We start from the raw sequence: 22,161 nt of genomic DNA on the forward strand, positions 1-22,161 counted from the left end.
GCATTTGTTTTAAAAAATCCATGATTATGGAACAAAATTACAGGTTTTTTGTTTGGGGTCAAAGGTAACACAAATGCACCCGTAACAAGTGTACACAAGGGTTAATAAGCATGAGATCTGGGCCTGGGTAGCTCACAAGCTCACAGCGGTGAAACACTTTATTATAATGTGTTACATTCATACGAGCAGACAGAGAAGTACGTTTGAAGTAAGTTTGGAGCAGAGTTTTTATAGTCAAAACAAGTGAACAAATCTACCAGTGCTGAAGAAGTAATCCAAAGTATTTAGAATACATTAATGACCTTGAGTAATCTAATGGAATACATTACAAATTATATTTTACAGCATGTATTCTCTAATCTGTAGAGGAATATATTTCAAAAGTAACCTGCCAACCCTGGATTTGCGTGGATCACGGACAGTAGCATGAGCCTCCACATGCTGTGAGTCTCTGCGGTGTCATGCACAACAATCCACAAGATAAAATGCACGGACTGACGGTCTCAGAAGTGGAGGCACCACCACGAGTTTTAATATGGTGCTTTTTTGTAATTTTGGAGCTTCACCGTTCCTTTTCAATTTATTTTATGGGAAATAAAATAGTAAAACAAAAGTAAACATTTTTTTTACTTTTTATGTTGCACTGAAAACAGAAAGTCAAATGGGTTTGGAACCACATGGGAGTGACTATATGATTACAGATTTGTTTTATTTCTAGTCCTTTAAATGAACTGATCTTTAGAGAAGTTTCCATGCCTTTATTCAGTCATCACAGCATCCTTTCGCTGTTCTTTTCCTTTGACTCAGACAATATGGCCAGATGCATCAATCTCAGCTCCCTGAACACAAATGTGTTTGATAGAGACTTTGGCTCAGAGCAAGAGGTCAACTGAGTGGTCATTTGCGAGAATGTGTAAGGTTGCCTCTTCCCCCACAGACCTGAGGGCATGTCAGCACTCCCTAGAGCAAGGTCATCTCAGACCAATAATGAGTTAGTCAGTTAGGGGCCACATATGGATGATTAAAAACATTGTTTACAAATAAATGGTCAGACAGATTTGCTTTACAGGCATTGTAGTGGATTAGCCAAAAGGGATTACCAAAAAGCTGTAGTATGAAAGTTGTCAACTTTATTTGAATTATTATGACATTAATGTGTCTGCAGAATGTAAATTCATTTTGTGGATATATACACAGCATGTTCGCTATGTTATGTACTAGCATACCATACAAAGGAACTATTGACAGAAGTTTTAACATGTGTCACATGTATTCAGTTGGTAAATTCTTTACCTTGGCATTTAAAATGTTCTTCCATACCTAGAGAGCATTCATGCCATCATGCCCTATGAAATATCATTTCCATCTTTACTTTAAAATAAGTCATTTATATTCTATTTTGTCTTTCTACAGATCACAAAAGCTGCCGCTTGGCTTCCTAGAGACAGTTTTATTTATTTATTACATGGAAGTCCTGTCCCAAATCGGAAAGCTGTCAGCACACAGTGTTTCCCTCAAACATAATCTCTTGTGAAAATGTCAAAGTTAACTCAGTTTCACAGAAAACAGATTCCATTCTCCATTCTACCTGTCAAACTTCCTATCCATACACGTCAACTGAGATTTTCAGGGTTCCTGCTGAATTTCAAGTTCCCTTCAAATTCATCTTATTTAGTGTGGTTTAGTGGCACAGTGTCTGCATTGTTTTAGCACCCAATAAGTAAATACATTCAGCAAATCAGGTAATGGGAAACATCCCAAAAGATTTTGCTGAACCCAATTTATACAATGCACATCCCGATGTTGTGGGATTATCACAAGCCCTTTTGACATATTATCATGTGTAGGATATCATTTATAGGTATCTATAATAAAGTTTCACTGGTTAAATGTTTTGTTGTCAGCAATGGAATTACTATTAAATGCTAATGTTTGATATCGGTAATCAGGTTTGCACTTGTTAAAACATTCATTCAAATAAAAATATATGTTCTCAGAAATACACATTTTTGGAATTAAAAATGTAATTACAAGTTGTAAATAATGTTTGATATGTGTAACTGCATTTCACTTATAGAATTTCACAATGAGCTGTTATTCACACAGTTCATAATGCATTTACAGATACCTATAATTCATTATTTATGTACAATCAGTCAGTTGTTATCGCAAAATAAACCCTGACAGGGTGATCAGGATCCCGGTACAAAGTGGAGAGAGGTCTTGTATCACCCTCAAAGAGTTTATTTTGTAGAAATGACCGTATGACTCCACATTATCCAGCCTATTACAAGACTACTTGCCAAATAAACAAATAAATGGACATGAAACATTGATTTGCGTTGAAATTATGTAATTATGTGAGAAGAAATAATTGCTGAACAGCTGAAATCCACCTCCGGTTTGCGTCAGAGTTATGTTGGTGTTTATTTTGCAATTAATGAAAGTTTTACTGCTCATTGTGTACCTTTTTACAAGACTAATGTACTTGCCAAATAAATAAATGAATGGACGTGAAACAATGATGAGTTAAAATTATTTTATTAGCTGACTTGTTGAGAATGCACAGTGATCCAAGAAGCAGGAAAGATGGCTTGCAAATACCCGGATGTGCGGTCTGATACTAAGAAATAACAGACCACTATAAGGCGCCACTGACCAATCTGAATAGAGTATTCCAGAGAGCCGTGTAAGAAAATCCTTTAAAACATTGAATAGGGCAGCAGAAATCAAACATTACCGAATTAAACCATTATAATGCCATATTACATAAATGCATCAACTGCATTCAATAAATGTGATGGCATTTACCACTGAACTAATCTCATTGACTATAAATACAATTAAATAAATGCATTAATTCCATTAGTTCAATAGTCATCTATTCCATTAGCATACGTAAACATTTGTATGTTTCTAAAGATGTTAATACATATAATTGTTACATATTAGATGCTGTCAATAGGTCGATATTTTAAGTTTGGCAACTATGCAAATGTTTGCTAGAACCAAACTTTACGTAAGAATACATACAAATAGATAGCTAGAAAGGAGGCATTCATTTCAGTGTCAGCTCTGGAAACACTGGTGGTTAGTAAATAATATGCAGGTTTTTGGGTGCAAAAAATGGCATAACTTCAGGCTCTACAAAAGCTCTAACACAAGACTCTATTGGGCCAACTGCACAATCTGTGGTTTTAAGACCACATCTGGTTCTTAAGCCAAGTTAAGCTAATTAAACAGCAATTTAGAGTTCCTGACCACCGATCGCTAAGCCTCATGTCCTTGTTCAATATTAAGAGTCAGCAAATCTGGGAAGAGTCCCTTGTGCTCTCGCCTTTCGTTCATTTGAGTAACGTCCGGCCTCAAGCCTTCTGGCTTATCACAGCGGATAGATGTGAAAAGAACTGGTGATGTAGCAAATTACCACTCTGTGTTTATGCAACAAAGTGTCAGCACTGTACAATATCCTGCACTGAACAATATCCTGGACTGACGCAAAACTCCAAGCCCAGCTCTGGAAATCTGAAGTTCAGTGCAAAGCGGCATGGGTCCCTTTCGTCTCGCCAACAAAAACAACAATTACAAGCAACTCAGACAGCCCAACTATGAAATAGGGCCTGGTCGGTAAGAAATGCTTGAAACGAGGGGCATATTTCAGCAAAAGAAAGCTGCTTTTATTATTATACTTTGGTCAGCGTGCCATGCCCAAAAGATTTGCAGGGTCCAGAATTCAGCTTCTTATTGATATTCACTGATGCTACGCTGAGGTCAAAAGCAGGATACAAGCGTTAATTTCAATGCTCTGTTGTATTCCACCCCCCTTCCCAATCTCCGGACATCTGGCTTTGCCTGGGAAGCTGGAAAACGTCTTTAAAATTCTCATGACAGTCGAGAGGACATATGGAAAACATTGTAATACCTTAATCTGCAATGCTTCTAAAAGGAGAGTGAGAGAGAGAGTCAGGGAGAAAGATGCTTGGCTTTCTAATTTGTAACTTTCAGAAGTCATTCTGAGAACCCAGATTGCCTGCAAGCCTAGAGACTCTTCAATACATATCACACACACTAATTTTCCACACCTGCCAGCAACCAGCAAGACATAACACCTGATGGGGTAAGACTGTCTATTGATTTAAAGGAATAGTTCACCCAAAAATGGATGTTGTCAAGCACTAAATGTCAAAAAGGCACCATAGAAGTAATCAACACGACATCCATCATATTCCGATATGAGATTTCTTAAACTAAGGTATAAGATACATTTTGTGACAGACAAACAAACAAAATTGTAGGTTGTTATTCGCTGATAATCATGCACTCCGCTATAGCCATCTAAACACACATGGCATTGTGTGATGCATTACATCAGGTCTGATGTTTATTTTATCAAATATCATTGGTTCCTTCTTGTCTTCTGACCAAATGCCATTGACGTTCAACCTGATGTGTTAAGTCAATCGGCACCATATTTGATTAGAGACCTAGGCCGAAACGCTGCTCCCAGTAGCCAAATTGGTAAGTGTTTTTGGCCGTATAGGCATATGTGAGCTCTATTATAATGTAATGTCCACAAAGGGGAGCCAAAATTGAGTTGTTTTCAGCTTTTTGGGATGTAATACAGTGAAGAGTAATGTATATTTTATGAACTGAACACCTCAACCCACACCCCAAACCTAAACCTAACCATCAATTGAGTAAAAATTGAATGTTAGAGGGAACACTGCAACCTCTGAATCACGCCCATCATTGATTGTGCAAACGCAATCATTTCCTGAGTTCAATGTAGGATCAGAACCTGGGTGTCCCATGCTGCTAACGCAACATGCTTCCAGTCGCAAAAGAAGGGAAGGTAAACATGCTAGAACCGATGCAAAAAGAAAACGTCTGAAGGTAGTTGGTGCTTGTCAGCGAGTTAGCATAATGTGTCTGATCCTAGGGTGCTGGAACTCACAGTAACACAATTTTTCCTATGAAATAATGTTGTTGTTTTTAGGGCATAATGTGTTGTTTAGTATATTAAAGTGCCATAAAAAAATAAATACAATAGTATGTGACTTCAAGTACTAATACTTAACAAAGTCACAATGACCGTCTTTTAAAAGTACCTCACCCGAGTGGGTAGATGACATGAAGGGATAGCCCAAGTACTAGGAAAACAAAAATGTTCTCTATCACCTCCCATTACAATATACAGATGTGAAATCCAGGTGGTACTTTGACACATCTGAGCACACACCATGTGCTCATCCACAGACATTCAGTCTATTTTGTTATGTTACACACCTTCCCCACTGTTTCATTAAATAAATCGGCATCTGAGTGGACTAAAAGCTTCATTCAGGTGTCGTTGGAAAGCTGAGATAGGTAGTCTGGAACATATTTTGCCAATTATTTTTTTATCATGCATTTTCAGCTCGACTGCATATTTCGTTCTGGACATCTGGGACACAACATTGAATTATTTAAACAAGCAAGCTCACAGATGAGTAAAAAATGGTTAATTTTGAAGAAAACTGGCTAAGATAAGAGCTGATACAGAGTACATTCTGGCTATGTGGGGCTTAAAGAAGCAGTGATTGGAGTAGATATGAAAAGTCTTTGATGTATTCTGTTCTTTTGATGATCCTTCTAACTGTGGTGTTATGCAACAAAACTGCATTGTCACATTCCTGAGAACGAGAGCTTTCATTTGATAAATGAAATGTCTATTTTATTGCTATATGAACTTTTATAGTCACGTCCATACATCTACATCATTACCACAAGGTAGAGCTATTTGGCAATATTGTTATTTTATGTAACATAGATTCAAAATTGACGGAAATCTGTGAAAAGTTCAGATTCAAAGCTCTCAAATGGTTTCACAGATGACTTTTTGTGTGTCCAAGGCATCACAGAATTTAAGGTTTAAATGGAGCCCATACTAAAATTCTGCCTTTTAAGTATTTGACTGCTTGGGCATCAAGTAAGCTGCCTTCAGTTCTGGAGACAGACTACATCTAACTGATGTTTCATAAACTCTGGGAATTATATCAACAGTATGGCAGAGTTAATTCAAGAAGAGCAGGCCTATATCTAATCCTTTGCTGAGCAGCATTTTCTGTTTGGTTTAGAGCTCTAACAAAAGTGCAGATGTGCAAGACCGGCTTACAACTCATAATTCATTCTCATATGGAGGCCAGACACTTGTGGTTTGCTGTAAAAATGCCTTTATTCCCACACCCTGTTGAATTTCTAAAATCTTTCTGATTATGGACATTGTACAATCCAATTTGACACTGAGAAATTTCAGAGACAAGAGGACCATTTACAGGGGGTTATTTTTTTCATATGCATGAGCCATATTTTTTCAGGACCACAAGAAGACTGGGGCATTGTACTCAAGGTTAAACCAGAGTGCCTCTTTGTGATTAACATTGAATTATTATGTCGCCTCAAGTTCAAATCTCCCATTTGCCAAAACTGATTATCTTTCAAATTAGTAAATCTGGTTTTAGTAAATGTAGTGCTGTCCAACCAATGGTCATATACAATTGCGGTTTGACGTTTTGTGTTATCCCATGCAATGAGGGATCACATTCAACCTTGAACAAACACATTTCTTACATTAAATGAATCTTTTCATTTACCCTCATGTTTTCTTTTATATGCCAATAATACTCTGGGTAGAATTACAGTATCATCATATCCTGGTTCAAATAATCTCTGGTTAGATGGGACTTCCAAGAAAAATGCAGTTGAACAGAAGGTACAGGTGCTCTGTAATGTACCAGATGTTCTGTATTTGCCAATATCCTGGAAACAGAGTAACACAAAAATGGCACAGAATGCCTTGAAATAATGATTCCATTGTTCTCAGGTTTTACACCCCCTTTTCTCTTAGGTTGATATTTATGGGCCTTTTACACTTGTATTTTGGCAGATGGGGGTTTCTGTGGCCAACTCCTCAGTTGTAGGCATGGGAGGCTACCCGTATGCCAAGGGAGCATCTGGCAATGTTACTACAGAAGATGTTCTATATATGCCACATGGCCTAGGAATTAAACTGTAAGTCTACATTGTCCATATTATCCACAAGAATGTTTCAGTAATATACTGTTGGATTTTGGCAATATTTTTTATGGATACATTTTCATTTAGGAAAAGGGTCATTTGAAAAAGGATGTCCGAGGTGATAAAAAGATTAGACCCTCTTCTCAGAAAAGTATAGAATTTGTTATAAATACTGCACAGTTTTTGGTAACCAAACGTTGCGACTATCAAAACAAGACTATAAAAACAAACAAAAATCTAGCTGCAAGCACTGATGACAGGCCCAAGCACCATGGGTCTATTTCCACCTGGTGTCTTTTGGGAAGAAAGGTGGATGCATGCATTTGGCATTTGACATTATTCTTAATAATTTTGTTTAAAATGTTCCTCTTATATTTACTTTATAATTTATAAGTCTGTTATAAGAGCCACACTTCTTGCTAGCAGGTGGTGGCGCTATGAACATGACCCAAACAGTCAAATAGTGATTAGCCCCCAAGACTAAACATACATCTCAATTTTGATCTAAATCACACATTTAACACAGAAGATATGAAACTTCCTGTTTCCAATTTTTTGTCATTAATTTAATGCCTCGCCATGGCAACACCATTCAATATATCAACATATGTTAATTTAGCATTATGTCTTGGCATAATGTTGTCTAAATGTGGTGATAGTCTCATGAATCATCAAGGAGGAGTATTTAAAAGTTCAGAGACTGTAATATTCAACAAATCCAAAATGGACGACTTCCTGTTGGGCAGACCTTATGACTGTAATTATGAGAGTTTTCCGGCTTGATGAGAATTATATATATACCAATTTTGGTGACTACAGTTGAAAATAGAGGTACTACAGAGGCCGTCTTACCCACCCATTTTAAAGGGGCACTACAGAGTCCCCCTTCCTGCAATGCGTGAACTTTTGCCCTGACCTAATGGCCAAGAACTCTGATGTGTAAAATTTCATGAAATTTTAAGCTTGCAAAGTGCATCAAAAACACCCAAATATAGGAAGAAAGGAATAAGAACAATTAATGTGTTACCATGGTAGTACTATTAAAGATATCAAATATCCCTTTGAAATTTTAAAGCAGCAGTGTCTTGGCATTATTTGATTTTTTTTAAGCAATTCATGTAAACACAAGAGGGCTATTTAAAAGTCTGTTAAAATTGCCTTCCTTCCTGCTGCCAGTTGGTGGTGCGATGACCGAGACCCACAATAGCCGCATAAATGTGATCAGCCCCGTTACCAGACATATAGTTGAAATTTAATCAAAATCATACAATGCATACAGAAGATATAAGGAACTTCCTGTTTCACAATTTTGCCCTTAATTTATTACCTCGACATGGCAACATTTTTGATATATCAATTTGTTTTTGCAATTTAGCATCTTCAATATCTTCAGTGCCTAAGCCATGCCCATGTGTTAAATTGTTTCCAGGCCTAATGGCCATCAACTCTGATGTGTGTGCAAAATATCATGAAAATTCAAGTATGACAAGTACCTCAAAAGCATGTGAATATACATAAAAAGGAATAATGACATTTTATACATTGCCATGGCAATACAATTTAAGATATCAAGAATCCCTTGACATTATTCTAACATAATTTGAAGCAATTCAGGTAAAATTAAGAGGGATATTTCAAAGTCTGTTAAAAGTGCCAATTATTCTGTGTAGCTATGGAAATCCCATTTGACATACAAAAAGTCTATTCGCATCATCAGTGTCTTAGCATGATGTCACCCACATTTGGTACCTGTAACAGTAATACCCTAGAAGGAGTATTTCAAATTCCAGAGCATGCATTTTTCAAAAATATCTTCCTGTTGGGTGGAGCTTAAGGGGTCAGTGAGAAAGTTGCCCAGCCATTGAGATGTAATCAGAGATATACATATTCACCTAAAATAATATTGGTGATAATTTAATTTGTTATGAAAATTTGAAGCAGTATTTAAATTAATAATAATTATTCTATATTTTCCCTATAACAGGAAACATGAAAGAGCATGTCACACCAATGAAGTTAATTCCTCTTATCAAACAGAACAATACTTAAATAGCCAAGAATATGTTCTCCATTTGTACAGATAAACCCCTGTGTGTGTGTGTGTGTGTGTGTGTGTGTGTGTGAGAGAGAGAGAGAGAGAGAGGGAAATTAATTTTATTTCTCACTGACTCATGTCCTGCTCAGTGTGATTACAGAGGTCTGATTTGATAAAGAATTTGATAGAGATTTGATAAATCAATTAAACTAACATGACAATAAAGAATAAAGTCATTTAAAACAGTTTCTTTATTCTGACATGCCACTTAACCACGTGTGTCATCTTCCATTTTAATGTACAACATCAGTATCTGAGTGAGACAATTGTCAGGTTAAAGTGTCTCTGGTTTATGACGAAAAATGAGGAGCTATTCATGCTAATGGTTAATGTACATAATTGTGATTCAAGTCTGAAGAAACTGTTTTACATCAACTTTTATTTGAAATGTTACTGTTATTATAGTTGTAGCATGTTAGATTAATATTCCTTCTGTATTTTAAGCATAATGCACATGTAGACCCCATTACCTTTTCATCTTGTTTTAAAAACAAAAACACATTTAGTTATTTGTATTGCATTCAAATCAGATGAGGACCAATCAAATTCAGACATCCTTTTGTCTTGTTTTACATTTGGTTGCCAGTGAATGCATCCCCAATCATTGCACTCAACCTGGGAGGATATAGATCATTGGCTGTGGTGTTTGTTCATTGGGGGTCTGTAAATAGTCCCAACTCTGGCACAGTGGGGTTTACAGTGTGGTCTACTGATTGGTCAGCTTATAAATGTCAAGGATTGTAACTTGTAACTTCTCTGGGATTTGCTTAGGGGAGCTGGGATACAGGCCATCAGGCCAGACTCCAGCTCTCAATGGCATCTCTATTTACCCTTTCTCACTCTTTCCAGTATGCATACTGGTTTCATCTACATATTTCATATATCTGATTTGAAACTATATATTGCATTACAATAAGTATAGTATGGTTCTAAACAATGCTCTCCCACATATTTAGCTATTCTAATGGTGCATTCACATACAATGCGAAGAACATTTTCGCCTTACATTGCTCGCGAGTTTAACCGCTGGATTATAAATGTGTGTTTAAACTCGCGTTCATTCTGGAATTTCCAAGGAAAGTCATTTTCTAGCTTCCTCTTGCAGAAAAAAGGATATTCTTTTAATGCAGTCCTCAACTGGAGTATCTTTTAAAAAAGCTCTTACTGTTGCAGGCAGAGCAGCATCCAGGCCATCTAGCATCCGCTGAGTAAGACGCACAGACATAACCTGATTTAACAGTCACTTCCTCAGCTGTAAGCCAACTCATTCCTCTCCTCAGATGACATATTTGAAAAAGTCTGCCTCCTTCAGTGCAGACCTAATGGTGGCTGAGCATGGCATCTCAGTGGTGATAATCGGGTTAAAAAAGAAAGGCTCTTCAAATAACCCCTGGTTGGGTCTTCCCCATTCTCTCGAATAGGACAAGGTCTTCCACTCTAGAATTGAAGCAATTACATTGTTTGTTACCAAGACTCTTCCCCTATACAAAAGCGGGGGTAGCAACCATTTCCATTTAGACAACCTAGCGTGAATATTTTCCATTTGCCATCCCAATTTTTCATTTTATATTCACTTGTATCATGGTACACACCTAAATATTTAATTATTTTCTTTCCCCACTGAATATTTTCTGGACGTTCAGGTAAAATACTCTCATTAGAGCATACCACAATGCTTCTGTTTTTTGCCAATTTAGTCTAGTCTAGAGATGCTCTCTCATAAACTCTTAAAGCATCACGTAAGACTTGAATATCCTGTTTTGACTGTATTATGACATTGATATCATCAGCGTAAGCAGGAAGTTTAATGGATTCAGCTCTTATACTCCCACTGATAAATAAACATATTAACTTTTTCCTCAATAAACAAAGCAAAGGTTCTATTGCTAGGCTGTATAATTGACCAGACATAGGACAACCTTGTCTAATTCCTCTCTTCATTTGCACTGGAACACTTAGACCTCCCCCAACTTTAAGCATACAAATACCATCTACGTATGCTATTTTGACCCATGATAAAAAAAAAAATTTCTCCAAACCCATAACACTTATGTGCTTTAAATAAATATTGATTGTCTACCCGGTAGGAGAGCTGATGCTCTGCAGTACCTCCTCAAAAGTCAGTTCTGAGTCCAGAGTAATTTTTTGTTTCTTATCCAACACAGGCAAGTTGTTAAAAAGTTCATCTAAGCATTGTTCTTCTGTAAACTCATCAGCATATAAAGTAGAATAAAAATCAACAGCTATTCTTTTCATTTCCACAGAGTTTGACGTAACTGTTCCATCAGACCTACATAAAAACATGCATACAATTATTAATACCAGACTTCTTTTCTAGATTACAGAAGTATGTTGTAGGAGCATCCACGTCATGTACAGAAACAAAACGTGCTCTGACAATAGCTCCTCTTGCCTTATATTTTATTATTGCACTGATCACAAGCAAACGTCCCCTCTATACCTCATTAACATATTGGACTTTACACTCAATCTAGGGGGAAAAAGTTTAGCCACTCCTGCACTTAGATTGGTCCCGTGGCTGAGAAAATACACTCCCTCCCACCACAAACCCCAATCTGCCTCATTATTAACATCGGTATGTGTTTCCTGTAAAAACATATAATTAATCTCCTTTAAATGTATACATTCTTTTAATAATGCACTTGCTCTCCAGCCCCATTTATATTTAAGGACCCCAACCTTAGGATATCCATAGTAAAATATAGTAGGGTAATGGCAAGATACGACTCGGTTACACTCAACGTTGTGTCGATGCAGTGACACTAGGGGTCCCTATCTAAAAACACCACAATACTGAACCGTATTATGTAGAGTGCTGATGCAGGTGCAAGCAAGCTGATGCAAAAATAGCAGGTGCATCAGACTGTACGTAATGTTCCCCAACGCCCCAAAAGTCACCATATAGTTCCCCACATCCCTGAGGGGGGGAAGCAACATAACTAGCTAGGGAGCAGGCCACGCCAGCCATGGCCTTATTCCTCTCTCTGTTTTCTCTCCATAGAGTGTTAGATGCGGCTGGGGCCATCTAATGCTATAACACGCATCGGAGAAGACGTTCTTTTCCTATCCTATTCTTTCAGGGGGAAAAGACCCAGCGGAGACCACATCCTACCCAGCAGGAGAGGTTAACATGTGGCAAAGTATGTCACATGTTCTTAACAGCCACGTATGGAAGTGGCACGGTGGTAGGTCCTTCCTCGATGGGGAAGAGCTCTAAAAACACAGCAACTGTGGAGCAGAGGGTACTCTGCCCAAGGGAGATGTGTGTCCGCTGACAGGGGGATCGTACCATGGAAAATACATCACATAAATTATTGGAATAATCAGAACCTGTGGAGCACCTGTTCCAATACAGGCAAGTCGGTGCCTGCGGTGGGTCTGGCTGTGAACATCCTCCACTGAATTCGGAGCCAGAGGGCTAGGGAGGAAGGATACCCAGGGTCCGTGGCTTGTGGACTTGACTGGGGGAGTAGAGCACATGTCTTCACCTCAGGGGAGGGGAAAGGCACTATGTGCAAGTGATACACCCGGCCAACTGTTCTGTATAACCAAATTCTACGGGTTCGGACCTATCAAAACACGGGACGAGACCAGCTCAACCCAGAGATTGTAAAATCTCAAGAAGGTATTGGGTGTTGCCAAGCCCGCCTCTCTGCAGATGTCTGCTAGAGAGGTGTCATTGGCCAGTGCCCACGAGGATGCCACACTCCTCGTAGAGCGAACGCCACCTTGCTGATTTATATATGCTATTGTTGCCCTGTTGTCTGAGCAGATCAGCGGATCAGCGGCAGAAATCTAGGGATTTGATGTGCCTGAGGTCTGAACGTACTCAGGCAGTTCAGCACCGACTGTGCATGCTCGCTTGTGAGGCGTGCTGTCATTGAGACAGAGTCTAACTCCATGCTGAGAAAAGAGAAGCTCTGAACCGGGGAGAGCTTGCTCTTTTACCACTAGACCTGAAGCCCTAATCAGCTGGTGCATGAGCACCAGGTCCCTGTGTGCACAGAGCAAATGTCGAGAGTATGCTAGGATTAGCCAATTGTCAAGGTAGTTGAGTATGCAAATGCCCACTTCCCTTTACGGGGCAAGAGCTCCCTCTGTGACTTTTGTGAAGACGTGAGGGGACAGGGACAGACCGAAGGGGAGGACCTTGTACTGATACGCCTGGCCGTCGAAAGCGAACCGTAGAAAGGGTCTGTGATGGGTTAATATTGAGACGTGAAAGTATGCATCCTTCAGGTCTACCGCCGCGAACCAATCTTGATGCCAGACGCAGGTTAGAATACGTTTCTAAGTCAGCATCTTGAACAGGAGTCTGTGTATGGCCCGGTTCAGAACTAGCAGGTCCAAGATTGGCCGCAATCCGCTGCCTTTCTTGGGTACGATAAAGGGCTGTAGAATCCCTACTCCATCTCGGTTGGAGGGACAGACTGCGTGCCCTTGCGCAGAAGGGTTGTGATCTCCGCACGCAGGGTGGAGTCATTTTCGCCTGCACCAAGGTGAAGCGGACGCTACTGAAGTGGGGCGGGCGCCTGGCTATCTGAATCGCGTTACAGAGTCGGACGGTCCTGGCCAGCCTCCGCGACGGGTAGGAAAGTGTAAGCCACTCATCCAAGCTCCAGGCGAGGGGCACTAAGGGGACGATCACGTGTGACGTACCTGGAGGTGAGGCCTTGTGGCAGGGGGAGCAAGCGACAGCCTGGGGTGGGTAGGCGACAGAGGAGGAGGTTATGTAGTGAGGACCTCTGGACAACTCCACATTCGGGAGGTCCACATTCATGGGGGCCCGACTGCCAGTGCTTGGTCTGATCGCCATGAGAATGCCGGTTGTGGGTACCGGTGGCTGTGTGACCCAGGGAGTGAGAAAACTGCTCTTTTTTTGACAATGTGGGTACCGCAGCCCATTGGGGGAAAAAAAAGAAAAGAAAACAAAAGATTCTCCACCCGGCCCTCCACTGGGGGATAGAGTGGTCTGAACATCAGCTCCGTGGGAGAAGTCTCTCTCCCTGGGTTGCCTGTCTCAGTAGCGCTTGGAAGCCTTCCGGGTCCGGGAGGTGGTTCGTGAGACGGGGGGCGTCCGTCTCCTGTGGGGAGCTCTACGCTGGGGTTGAGCTGCCTGGAATTTCACCGGCGCAGGGTGATGCCCTCAGTGAACAGACAGGATGCAGGATCTTGAGCCACAGCAGGGCAAGATATGTTGAATAGCCTCTGGCTGTTACTTTACCGCCCGAGAACTGCTGGGTGAAGTCCTCAACGATGTCCCAAATAGGCCTAGGGAAGGGAGCCTTGTTGAAGTCCCACATCTCGACCAGCCACAGGTGGCATTCCTGAACCATGAGGGTGGCCATCACCTGTCCGAGTGCGTGCGCTGTGACATTTGTTGCCCAGAGGGCGAGGTTGGTCGCCGAGTGCAGCTCCTGCAGCACATCAGGATTAGGACTAACAAGGTTCCTGGAAAAAACGGTGCTGGATGGCAGTATATGCTGCTCCAAATTTGTACATATCTGTCTGCATTAATGATGCCCTCACAGATGTGTGTTACCCATGCCATGGGCACTGACACATCCCTGGCCCATATAGACACTTGCTGTTGGACAAGACGCTAATAACAGCTAGGATGGTCCTTTTCCTCTTTGGCCCAGATAACATGACGGCTGTGTTATTAAAAAAAAATTTGACACGGTTCCACTGTTCTACTTTCCATCTAAGATGAGACCGAGACCAGAGAATTCAGCAGCGCTTCTGGACAGTGTTGATGTAGGGCTTCTGCTTTGCAGAATATAGAATTTTCAGTATAAAATTTACAAATCACTCCTTTTTGTTTTATTTGTCCCAAATTTTTCGGAATTGGGGTTATGTAATAATTGTAATCACAGTTACAACACAGTAAATTGTAAACTTGCCTTTTTGTGGTATATCTTTATGAGTTTAATACATTAAAACACAACCGACACCCAATTTTTTGTGTATATGATGTGTTATTGTATTATTTTACTCTTCAAATGTGTACAGTAACTATAAATATGTAATATTACAATGTATTATAACTGTGGTACTGTGGATATAATTCATTATTAAATATAAATATATTACCAAATAATATTGGTAACACTTTACACTTTTTATATAAGGTTGTATTTGTTAACATTAATTAACTGCATTAATTAACATGTACTAACAATGAACGATATGTTAACAGCATTTACTAATTACTAATCCTGAGTAATGTTAATTTTAGCATATATGAATACATTTTTGCCTTAAAATATACATTAAAATGAATTAATACATTTGAATACATCATAACTAAAATGAACTAACAATAAACAATGTTATAGTTATAAATTAACCAAGATTTATGCAAAAATATTATGCATTATACAATGTGTCATTAATAATTATGAAAGCTTTATGTTTTATATAATGCATAAATTAAACAAATAATATATTATACTGTATATACAGTAAAAGCAAAGTGTTTCCCAAAAAAATAGCAGTAGCACATTTATTTTTCATAAACTCTGTTATATATTTAGCCTGGTTCAGTTTGTTATAACACTTACATTATTGTATATTTTACATATTATATATTACATTTGATATTTCATTTAATATCAATACTATATATTTCATAAGATATTCTTGTACTACTTTAAAGTAAGGTTGTATTTGTTAAAGTAGTTAACAACATTAGTAAACATGAATTAACAATGAACAATACATTTACTACTCTTTTACACTTACGAGGCAATGTTATTTTCAACATACAGTATGCTAATATATTTTTTAAAGTATTAAAAAGTATTTAAACACTAGTTAAAATAGTATGATGTAATATGAAAAAGCAATAAACAACTGTATTTTTTTATTGACTTTAACAAAGATTAATCAATGCTTTAAAAATATTGTTCATTGTTAGTTCATGTTAACTGATGCATTAACCAATATTAACAAACACAAACTTATTTTAATGTGTTACCATAATACTGTATCTTATAATATATAAATTGTTGTTAAATAATGACAGAAAATGGGATTTTTAATATGTGAAATATACAACTAACAACTGGAACAAGACTAAATAAACTATAAAAAAAATTATATCCTATGAAATAAAATTCATGTAAACAAATTCAATGTTCATATAAACATTGTTTTAGCACGAGGGTCAGAAAACTGCTTGGGTTAAATGTCTCATTAATGTCTGCACTAAAGTCCCTAATAGTGATTTAGTGTAGGCCCTGCATGTGACCCCTGACACTGGCCATCAGGAACCACATCATTAGCCTTAAAAACATCTGGACAGAGGTGTCGAGTTTTGACAGGATGAAGACGAGACAGAGTGGTTACTCTAACTCTGTAAGCTTAAACTGCGCTTACTGTGGTCAGTTCTACAGTATGGACATGGCAATTTAATATACAACATACAAACAATCACCATAATTAATTTTATTGTACAGCTAATATATTGTATTTTAAAATACATCATACAAACATCTTCCATAATTAATGTTACAGTACAGCACATACTGTAAATCATTATACAGTATGCTGTAAACTGCTATAGATAGTTTTACAGTAATTTTACTGTAGTATGGAACACAGCAGCTTGCTGGCTGTTTGTGGCCAGTAAGTTACTGTTGATTTTACGCCAATGTTTTTACAGTGTGCCCACAAAGGCTGAGGAAAACATCAACATACAGTATATGACCTCTTACCATTTTGTCATGCTGCATATCTAATGTTTTAACTTTAACCGAGAACATTGACATAGATGGTGAATGTAACACATTAACACTTTCGTCACATCGAGTGAAATAGTGAAACGCAAAACTACACAATGCACAACACACACACACATACACACACATACATACACACAAATAAATACAAATACAAAATAAAAACTACTTGGGAGCGGAATATAACTTTAAAGTCACCATGAAATCAAAACCACCCCTAATTATTCTCAAAATACACATTCTGGTCTTTTTGTGCATAATTCATTAGAGCATTTTATTCTAAAGTGGGGAAAAATAATGTTTATCTTTATAGTTTTTATCAAAACATACTCTATTAAGACTACTGTTTAAATGCAGTTTTATGATGATTTTAAAAGCATAATATTTACATTTAATAATAATTTTGAAGGGACAAACAGCTCCATCTGTCAGTGCAGAACAATCTCATTTTACAATCCAACCTTCTATATAGCTTTACAGAAATCCACATATAAATATGAATGAGATTATCTCTGGAAAAGTCACTGTGAAAGCTATTACTAAAATGTGCAAAATATCAGATATATCATAGTCTCTAATAAAATGTCCTACAAAAAGCACTCAAATATTATCAGATGACAATATCAGAGACTTTGTCTTATGGGCCTCAAAACGTGCTTTACCAGCAGCTTGGTGGATTCTCCTGAAAATGAAGTGGACAAATGATCATCGTAATCAGATGGTTATGCTCTGCATTATTTGGTAAACAATAAAGTAATGAAAACGTACCTCAGTCTGTGTAAAACGAGGCTGATTGCGAACAATACCACCACCATCAACAAAGAGATGTATATCAATAAGTATAACAACTGATCTGTCAATACCAAAGTAAATATCTTTAATTATCTCAACACAATGCAACAATTTAAAATCAAAATACATGTTCTTCAAGTCGAAAACCCACTTTAATTTAATGGATGAACTCACCACTTAACCACTGCTTCTGAATGCTTGATCCGTTAGTTGTTTGTTGCTCAATGCTTGATTTATCAGATGGTTTTTCTCTAAAAAGTTTTTTGGTCACTGAAAGCTCTACAATTTGAGCAATCAGAAAAGAACAGTCAACAAATGCCACATGTATCGCCATGTCAGCAAAACGTTAAAGGTGATGTGTGTTATTATGCCAATGTTAAAATTAGGGCTGTCGATCTAATAAATCTATAGATTTATTTAAAATCTATCATATAATCAATATTTGCTGAAAAAAGCCCCTAAAATAAAGGTAATTCAATGCATAATAATCAAAATAATTATAAACGTATAGTAATAATTTCAGATAATTCAAAAGACGAATAGACAGACAAATAAAGCATTAATTAGACACGCACGCACACACGCGCACACACACAAACACACACAAACACACACACACACACACACACACACACACACACACACACACACACACACACACACACACAAAATACATTGTTTGGCTTATTTCCAAGTCATTGAACATAAGCCTGTCACTGGCCTACAGTCCACAGCTATCCATGCAACAAACACACAGCATGAGAATGAGGAAACATCCATCCATCCATCTTCAACCGCTTATCCGAAGTCGGGTCACGGGGGCAGCTGCTCCAGCAAGGGGCCCCAAACTTCCCTATCCCGAGCCACATTAACCAGCTCTGACTGGGGGACCCGAGGCGTTCCCAGGCCAGTGTGGAGATGTAATCTCTCCACCTAGTCCTGGGTCTTCCCCGAGGCCACCTCCCAGCTGGACGTGCCTGAAACACCTCCCTAGGGAGGCGGCCAGGAGGTATCCTTACCAGATGCCCAAACCACCTCAACTGACTCCTTTCGATACAAAGGAGCAGCAGCTCTACTCCGAGCTCCTCACGGATGACTGAGCTCCTCAACTTATATCTAAGGGAGAAGCCCGCCACCCTTCTGAGGAAGCCCATTTCATCCGCTTGTACTCGCAACCTAGTTCTTTCGGTCATGACATGAGGAAACATGTACACAAATTCGTCTTTTCTCATCATTATTAATACTGTAGCTGCATGTTTTTGTTTGTTTTTTTTATTCCCCAATTACAATATGTTATCCTTCTCCATATTATGCATATTCAAAATTATATGAAGAACACACTTGGAAAAGTACTGTAACGTTCCTTTCCTCGTGATCATTATTTGTTCGTAACGTGTTATAGGCCTTTGCCATTAAGTTGTTTATTCGGTGACCCTGCTTGATTTAAAGAAGAGAATTATCAGCCTATACAGGTGACAATATGCAAATCTATTTCGCGTTATTGATCAGTCAATTTACCATCTGTTTGTTAGTTTACATCAAGTCAGTTATGATTTCATTCTTATTCATATTGGCTCAATAATTAATGTAACCTTAGTATTATTTCACATATGTGAACCAAACCTTCCTGTTCCCCCTAAATGTGAAGAATGTGTGCATTTTCCTGTTCAACACAATGCATTATGCAATTATGTATTATCCAAAATAAAATTTTTGAGCAATTCAGCTTTTGTCCCTCCATTTACATTTCTGTCTTCAGTAAGTTTTGGAAAATAGTCATGAATCATTCCAAAAATATTTTAAGTGAAATTAAGCGAAGCCTAATATTTGGATGTATTAACAGGCTTACCAACTCCTTGATAAAAGTGCCATTCATTTGTTTAGTGAAGTCATTTTAAGGTACAAAATGTGCAAAAAAGGAGGAGCTTAAAGAAATTAATTAAATGGTTGTTAACAGTATGCTATATTGTGCTTCAGTTCTTGCAAACAGTTCTTTTTTCCCTTGGCACACCCATAGCCTCGCTTCTGGCTATGCTACTGCTTTGTACAGCTGCGTTTTGCCTGTACACCTGGAGCTGCGCTTACTGCCCCTGCTGACAATATTCACAAAAACATGGAGGTGGCATTTCAACGCCTTATTTTTTGTATAATTTACAAAACATGCTACAAAACGTGCATAAATGACAGACTTCACCTTTAAGTATAACACAAAAACACACTACTTAACAATGACTGAAAACTAACCAAAGGCTTCTGTAAATACTTACTAAAAAGGGACTTGTTTTGGAACATGTGTTGGAGCTCATTGCACTTATGCTGGTGATGATAACGCAATCCATCACAAGTACATGGATTGTGAAGCACTGAACCCATTGTGGCCACAAACGCCACCCGGCATTGATGCTCTTCCTCAAGAAAAAGGTCTGGGTCTAGATGCTGCAACCAGTCACTGGTCGAATTCTCACTGAATGGAGCTTCCACTACGCCAAAACATTCGAACAGGTACCTGGTGAAAGTCTGCCTGTGAACGGTAAAGTGTTGGTTTAATTAGCAGTTGACTATATCAGAACTATCCTTATGAAAAACCGAAGCATGTTGTGTTTCAGTCGCTGGTTTCCAGCATGGGATGTTGGTGTCCATTATGCTTTTTAACTACCTAAACTGATAAGTATTCCTCAGTCAAAACCAATTGGTCAAAAACCAATTTTGCAAGACCATAATTAGTCCACCAAGTTCAGCACTAACCAGCATTATCCAGTGTAGACCAAAATGGAAATTGATGTTGGTCTAAGCTGGTCTTCAGCAAGGTATAGTTAACTATTCCTAGAAAACCATATGATAATCGATAAGAATGTTGTTCCAATAACATCCTACTCGTATAAATCACATTCTTTTTGGTTTGCCTTCATTGTTCACGTCTAACCTGCACAGTGCATCTCCAGCACAGCTGTCCAGCATATCTAGGCAGGTCAATGGCATCTGCGACTGATCACTTATGCAGGATCCGTAGTGTAGAGAGGTCTTCATCTGCTGGCATTCTGGGTCTTCTCTTTCACACTCGCAGAACACCAGCGATTCAGCCAAATCGTAAGGAAGAGTTGAGTAGAACTGACCCATTGCCTGCCTGCATTCACTGGGGTCACATTGAGCACTGCAGGCCTGGACAAATGGCACTATCTGCCTGTTGCAGACAGCACTTCAAGACACGCTACCATCTCTTCAAGACAGGATCTGTTTGTGTGGTGTACTGATGAAGGAAATGATGGTGTACAGTGAGTGGACCACAGCATCACTAACTTCACATCAAGGTTAATGGTGATGGTGTTGCATGTGTGTTGCGATGTACAGTTCAAGGACTTACCATATCGTGAATAACCACTGGTTTGCCATTCTGGCTGAAGCTCATTGTTTTTCTGTGCTGGAAAATATACAAGGGATAGTTCTCCCAAAAATTGTAATTCTGTCATTATTTATTCACCCTCATATCTCTCCAAACCTTGTGTAAATCATTCACTTATAATCTCCTCCACAGCTGAAGATCTAAAATCTAATTTGTGATCACTTTCACATTTTAAAAAGGGAAATTTGAGCCAAAACGCCTTTGGTTCTTGAATATTTTTAACTAACTCTGGTTATTGTGTCATCTGCATTGTATTATATATTCTGCTACAGTATATATGGTGTTCGACGGGACTAATTTGATGTAGGCTCTGTTAAATTATTATTAAGAATGTAAATAAAATTAATAATATCTACTGACACACAAATCATGGCTGGTATTAACAGTGATTGTCAGTGACATTGATAGCACTTTGATAGCATGTGCTGGTGGAATCCCCAAACTGCAAATGCACTGACAAAGTTGTTGAGGTGGTTCTCATACATCTAAAGCACAATTGACATATTTATCATAAGAATAGCAAAATAGATTTTGCGCCGCTTCATTTACATGGACCTCCCATATACACACCCACAGTTTGAGTGTATACTCCTACCCGTGGCCAGATGAGAGTTGATCTGGCAAGAATATTGCACTTGAATTTAGCACTCTAATGAAAATTTGATAAGATGAGCACAGGGCTGTGCCTAATGCAGGTATGAAAAGAGAGCCCATCATGTTTAAAGGTGAAGTGTGCCTTTATTGCACCCCTGATGGCTCCAAACGGAACTGCAAAAATTAAGACTGTTTCCATTGGGTGGGCAAACAGAAAGACTCGCACCCAAACTAATGTCATTGGTTGACACAAAAGTTATATGTCAGGCCGCTCAAACAAACAATGTTTTAAAAACACTAGTGTTTACACAGTTCAGGAAAAGCAATTTTTGGAGGGTGTTTTATGCAAGTTAAAGGGATAGTTCATCCGAAAATGAAAATTCTCTCATCATTTACTCACTCTCATACTATCCCAGATGTGTATGACTTTCTTTCATCTGCTGAACTCAAATTAAGATTTT

General features: G+C 38.5%; 1 protein-coding gene and 1 pseudogene across 1 annotated transcript; one reads left to right on the forward strand and one right to left on the reverse strand.

Annotated features, from left to right (window-relative positions):
- LOC127617770 (3-hydroxy-3-methylglutaryl-CoA lyase, cytoplasmic-like) overlaps window positions 1-7,054 on the forward strand; it is a 50,338-nt pseudogene extending 43,284 nt beyond the window's left edge.
- Window positions 7,055-12,317: 5,263 nt separating this feature from the next.
- LOC127617772 (GDNF family receptor alpha-like) lies at window positions 12,318-21,125 on the reverse strand. Its single transcript, XM_052089847.1, has 7 exons — window positions 21,068-21,125; window positions 20,630-20,953; window positions 19,974-20,227; window positions 17,881-17,985; window positions 17,577-17,596; window positions 13,832-14,015; window positions 12,318-12,385 (listed from the first exon to the last, which is right to left on the reverse strand). Exons 2-7 carry the CDS (start codon window positions 20,821-20,823, stop codon window positions 12,318-12,320), a joined length of 825 nt encoding a protein of 274 aa, XP_051945807.1. The 5' UTR covers window positions 20,824-20,953; window positions 21,068-21,125.
- Between the last annotated feature and the right edge of the window lie 1,036 nt (window positions 21,126-22,161).

Source organism: Xyrauchen texanus, chromosome 24, assembly GCF_025860055.1.
Source record: "Xyrauchen texanus isolate HMW12.3.18 chromosome 24, RBS_HiC_50CHRs, whole genome shotgun sequence".
NCBI lineage: Eukaryota > Metazoa > Chordata > Actinopteri > Cypriniformes > Catostomidae > Xyrauchen > Xyrauchen texanus.

Coding starts and splice junctions, on each gene's coding strand:
- LOC127617772 (XM_052089847.1), bottom strand. CDS start 20,823: ATGGGTCAGTTCTACTCAACTCTTCCTTACGATTTGGCTGAATCGCTG. Junction 17,986..19,973: donor CCAAAACAAGTCCCTTTTTA/GTAAGTATTTAC, acceptor CTCAAATTGTAG/AGCTTTCAGTGACCAAAAAA. Junction 12,386..13,831: donor CCACAAGGCCTCACCTCCAG/GTACGTCACACG, acceptor CTGTGTTTTTAG/AGCTCTTCCCCATCGAGGAA.